The 5835-nt window shown below is 47.5% G+C and overlaps 1 protein-coding gene across 1 annotated transcript; it reads left to right on the top strand.

Moving 5' to 3' along the window:
- Positions 1-179: 179 nt before the first annotated feature.
- LOC103189151 (zinc finger CCCH domain-containing protein 10-like) lies at positions 180-1717 on the top strand. Its single transcript, XM_042343014.1, has one exon. It carries the CDS (start codon positions 247-249, stop codon positions 1234-1236), a length of 990 nt encoding a protein of 329 aa, XP_042198948.1. The 5' UTR covers positions 180-246; the 3' UTR covers positions 1237-1717.
- Positions 1718-5835: the final 4118 nt, after the last annotated feature.

The following is a 5835-nucleotide window of genomic DNA, read 5'->3' as shown; positions in this document are numbered from 1 at the left end:
CAGTTGCTGCACTTTACAGTAAATCCTTTCGACCTCTTTGAAACGTCTTGAGGCTGTGATAAGGGCCTCGTCACTCACTGCGATCATTAAATTGGGGAACCGTCTCGCGGGGGGTGAACAGCTTTGCCTCTTATCGCGTCTCTCGACATCTATGATTTTTTTTTATCTCTTCCAGCTGTTGACCTTCCAACCTTACTTGAGGTCAAGCGACGAGGATTGAACTCTCGTTGCCAACTGACTGGAAAAATGCCGGAAAAGGATAACGCGGCGAGCAGTGGCGGCGGGGACGAAACCGGCCCGGGCTCCGGCGACATCTGCCGAGACTTCCTGCGCAATGTGTGCAAGCGCGGGAAACGCTGCAAGTTCCACCACCCGGAGGTCAACGGTGCGTCCGAGACCTCCTCCTCCCCCTCCTCCTCCTCTTCCTCCGACGACCGGCTCGTCAGCAAAGTGGGGATTCCCGTCTGCTGGGACCATTCGAAGGGCGAGTGCCAGAGAGGATCCAAGTGCAAGTTCCGCCACGAGCACGAGAGCGCGACCTGCTTGTCGTGGGACCAGGTCTACTCCCCCTCGGTGCGTCGCTACGACCCGCACAGCGACCTGTACGAGAGCGAGCGGTACGAGGAGTACGCCCACATCCTGAAGCGGAGGCGGGTGGAGAGCATGCGCTTCGAGGCGTACGACTACGGGATGCCACGTCCTTACCTGGCGGACTGGAGGTTCCTGGAGGAGGAGAATCTGATGCTGAGGAACCGCATTGAGGAGCTGAAGAAGCAGGCGTCCAACCTGATGGCCACCAACGAGATCCTCCTGGAGCAGAACGCTCAGTTCCGCAACCAGACCAAGGTGGTGACGCTGACCTCGGGTCCAGCCGACCCACCCACCGTGGGCACCGTCACCAACTACAACCACAGCATCGTGCAGACGCACACGGCCCTGGGGGCCCAGGGCCTCCAGCCGCGAGCCATCTCCCAGCAAGAGCTGGTGGCCTCGGCCTCGCCCGCCGTGCCCCCCGCCAACCCCGACATGTCGTCGCTCCCCGCGGCCCTGGCGCAGACCCTGGCTCAAGGTCTGGCACCCACCGTCTCCATGGCGCCCGTCACGGTGTCCGTCACCCCAGTGGCCGTCACCATCTCGCAGCCCATCGCCGGCATCACCATGAGCCACACCACCACCCCCATGGTCAGTTATGCCATCGCCTCCCAGGGCATGAGGATCACGCCCATCCCTCACTGAGCTCAGAAAACCCTGGAACTCAACATAGCGACCAGCCCGGGATTTACCACACTGCTTCCGGAACTCCACAGGGGCCTCGAACACTCAAACCCCTTTCCAAACCCATTCCCGAGTGTAAATCCTTCCAGCGTGCCCAGTGGCTTTGTGATTGCTTCCACCGTCCCCAACTCCTCCCTTCCCCGTTTGTAATTCCGAATTGTGACTTTCACTGTATTAAAGCTCCCATGGACCAGGTGGATCTCAACCGAGATTTGACTTCCTCCATCACTAACGGACAAAATGTTAATGTGTTTGGGTGTCCACATGTTGAGAGCTTACCATCAGTGAGGTGTGAAAGTTTGTACAGGGTGTCCACAAAGTCCTGTTCCCCACTCCACCACCCCAATGTGTTTTTTTTCTCTACAGAGCACTGACCAATAGATGAAATGTGTAAGAATGATGATAATTGTATTTAGAAGTTACTCCATTGTATTCAGTACAAGTGTTTAACTGTATTTAGCCGTCCAGAGAATGGGTGTGTGTGTGTGTGGGTGAGCGCCAGCATTTTCATGGCAGATAATGATCTGTTGTCATCTTTGGTACCAAATCTTCCGTAACATGGAGTCAGTGAGGAGGGATCAGACATTGCTACACTCGACTCATCTGCCACTGAAATAAACATTCATTGTAAGAAAAAACATGGGGGGTAACAGGACTTTGTGAACATCCTGTACAATCCTAGAAAATGTACGTGTACACATTTCGCATATTGGAATTTGGCGAATGCAGCAATTTTCGTCAGCAATCCAGCGCTTAACTAAGGTTTAATTTCACATTTTAAAATATAATCTGACGCGTTAGTATTTTGAATAAAGATCCTTCATGATATCTGCACTTTAATTGGATTCTTGTAGAATAAATTTAGCGGACTCGTGTGAAAAGTTTGCAGTTCAAAGTATTATTATTATAATCATATACGCTCTTAGCTGACCTCCAAAATCCCAGCACAGGTCGGTTTTTATTTTTTTACAGCTGAGAATTTTCCCTCGTTTATTTCAAGAAACAGGTTGTTGATTTTTTGATTTGAATTGAGTTGAGATGCAGATCAGTCTTGGCTTAATAGAATGGTGGAACAAGTTCAAGGGACTGAATGGCTTACTCCTGTTCCTATGTCAATGTTAAATTTCAATGTTAATAAACTAGAATGATCTTGTAAGGATTTGAACCACTCACCAGCAAACAAAAATGAAAGCTACTTGTTTCCCTCGTTCATTATTTACAAATCTGTTCTTTTCCTCTCTGAATAAAATGTGTCAAAAACTCTCTAAATTCACTGCAAATGAGCTGTCATAGGAGTTTCTGTTCACTTGGACCTGTGTAATCATGGCAGCCAGGGAACATTCATTGGAAAAGCACCAGGTTGAAAGAGGCTATGCTAAAGTCAGCCACAGTGGACAACAAGCAGACATTTTACACATCTATAGTTAAGTGTAAAACATACTGTGAACTGTAACAGGTTATACAAGACTTTCCTAACTTCAACAGACAACTGTAAACAATTGTTGTTAGTCAATTGGCAGTTCACTTTCCGCAGGTAATGATCCCTCAAAGAAAATTTGGCTATTCAATCCACGACTTTTTTTCTCCCACAAAATACATAGTCAATCCACTTCCAATATACTCTGAAGAGCTTTGAGACAACTGAACAATGTGATGCGGTGCTATATGAAATGTGGAAGGATGTACACTTAAGCATGGTGACGGGTTTCCGCAGGTGTCAAGCACCCACAGGTGACAAAAACAACAACAAAATTACATTTATAGAGCGCCTTTCACGTCGAGAGGACGTCCAAAAGCGCTGAACAGTCAGATGTCGGGGCCCGAGCATGGGAGAGGGGTGAGGGAAGGCAGAGAGGTGGAAGGGAGACCAAAGGCACGGTCCAAGAGAAGAGTCTTGAGACCGACCTTGAAGGAGGCGAGGGAGGAAGCGAGGCGAAGGGACCGTGGGATGGAGTTCCAGAGTGTGGGGGCAAAGAGGCTGAAAGCCCGGACACCGATGGTAGGGCGGGTCGGCCGGGAGACATGGAGCAGACCAGAGCCCGCTGAACGGAGGGAGCGGACAAAAACAACAACTTGTGTTTATCACCCTTCACACTGGGTATTGGCGTGGATACAGGGCTCTGTAGATACCGGGTTGAATTCGCTCAATTGTACAACAGGGACACAATTGATGATTGTTCGATGTACAAACACAGACTTCAGAATCAAGGTTGCAGATAAAACCTTGGCCCACATTTTTCAAAGAAAAATATCAAGAATGCATCTGGCATCTCTTCAAAGCAAGTTTCTCATGAAATATCAAATTGATCTAAAACAGCATATGCCCCCGAATTTAAGGAATGTCAGACTTTTAGTAGCAAAATATGATCCAGTATATCAGGATGTCACAGAAGGGAGTAACTTAATCTATCAGGTGTCAGCCTGGCTCAATCAGTGGCACTGTCATTTCTGAGTAAAAAGGTTATGTAACCCATGGTGGAATTTTGAACAGTCCAGGCTGACACTTCATGCAGTAATGGGGCAGGGGAGCACTACATTGTCGGAGATGAGATGTCTTCCTGTTCAGGTGGAAGTACAAGCCACTATTTGAAAAGAGACAGGAGTTTCTCCCCATATCCTGGTCAACAATCCCCCAAATAAAATTAATGGCTGTTTGTGGGACACCGCTATGCATACATGATTGGTTGACAATTAGTTTGCCTTCGGTCACTACCCTTAACAGCAATTCACAAAATCGCAGGATTGGCTCGGATGAAGAAGGCTTTTCGGTCCATTTGATCTTATCCTTCTAGAGTACCGCCACCCTCCGAGCATCAAACTGTTTCTTCAACGAGTCCAGTATCCTGGCCTCAATCACCCTTCCGCACAGTAAATCCTGCGAAGCGCTTTGAGACATCCGTCCGTCGTGATAAGATGCAACACCAAATACACAAGTTACTAATATTGTACACCACTCAAGCCCCTACACTCTTATAACCCTCTCCTATCCCCGTCCATTCCCTTCACCCTCATGTATACTTCAAGTTTCCTCTTAAACACATTGATGCTTCCCGCTTCAAGCACAGATTCCGGGAGTGAGTTTTGCTCACTCCACTAATGATATTTGGATGCATTGGACAAAAGGCAAAATACTACAGATGCTGGTCATCGACCTGAAACTTTAACTCACTTTCCTCTCTCCATAGATGCTGCCCGACCTGCTGAGTGTTCCCAGCGGCTTCTGTTTTTATCTTGGATGCATTGGATTAATGTGTGAATATGACCACGAGGTGGCATCCTATTATAGGTCTGCACAAGAGAAGGATCCTCCTTGGAGAGTGAATATTTTAACCATTCCAACCCAGGAATGCTGGATTAGTCTCATGTTGCTGTGCAAATGACGTGCACATTTTAATTGTCTAATTATATTTTAGGTAATAATATCATAATCCTTGGCATTTGATGTACAGCCCATGATAATAATAATAATCCTTGCATCTGATATAACGCTTTTTACGGCTTCTCGACTTCTCAAAGTGCTTCACAGAATAGACTGTAAAGTGAATTGATTGTATATTTGTGGATGAAATGTGGCAGCCAATTGCGCACAATAGAGTCCCACAACCAGCTGTGGATTGAAGTGACCAATTTATTATTTTTTTGAGGGATTATTATTAGGCGTGTGGAGTAAGGAAACTTGCCCAAGGTTTCGCCCTGCCGGGAATCGAACCCAGGTCTCTTCGCTTGCAAGGCGAGTGCTCTAACCACTGAGCTACAGGATACCAGATGACGTTGAAATGACTCAAAGCATTTCACAGGATGCTACTGTAAAGTGTAGTGACTGTGTATTTTGTAGGCTAACCAGGCAGCCAATTTGTAAACAGCAATGTCCAACAAACAACTATGCAGTGATTGACCAATTGTACCTTTTTGAACAGTGCCAAGAGGTCTTTAACGTCCACCTCAACAAACATGTGTCCTCAATCTAGTATCTAATCCAAAAGATAGCACTGCACTGGAAAGTCAGCCTGGACTGTGAGCTCAAAGTCCTGAATAATAATAATAATCCTTGCATTTATATAGCGCCTTATCGTCTCATGGACTGTTCAGACGTCTCTAAACGCTTCACAGAATATACCATAAAGTGAATTGACTGTATATTTTGTGGGTGAAATGGGCAGCCAATTGCTCACAGCAGCGACCCACAACCAGTCATGGATTGAGTGACCACTTTTTTTAAGGGATTATTACCCCCAGAAAACGATCCGCCAATTGACTAACTGGGTTCCTACTTACTGCTGGTAAACAACAACAATAACAAGATTACCTTCGTATAGCGCCTTTCACGTTGGAAGGACGTCCCAAAGCGCTGGACAGTGTACAGCATTTCAGACCCTACCTGGGGTCAGGGGGGGAGGAGGGAGGGACGGGGAAGGGGGTGGCCGATGGCATGGTCGAAGAGGAGGGTTTTGAGGCGGGACTTGAAGGAGCCTAAGGAGGGGGCGAGGCGGAGTGATTGGGGGATGGAATTCCAGAGGTTGGAGGCTGTACTCATGATCGGTGGCTGTGCCTTCAGTCACT

The sequence above is a fragment of the Callorhinchus milii genome, unplaced genomic scaffold (assembly GCF_018977255.1).
Source record: "Callorhinchus milii isolate IMCB2004 unplaced genomic scaffold, IMCB_Cmil_1.0 Scaffold22, whole genome shotgun sequence".
Classification (NCBI taxonomy): Eukaryota; Metazoa; Chordata; class Chondrichthyes; order Chimaeriformes; family Callorhinchidae; genus Callorhinchus; species Callorhinchus milii.
The sequence above is the reverse complement of the archived record's forward strand: the minus strand, read 5'-3'. Positions and strand labels throughout refer to the sequence as shown.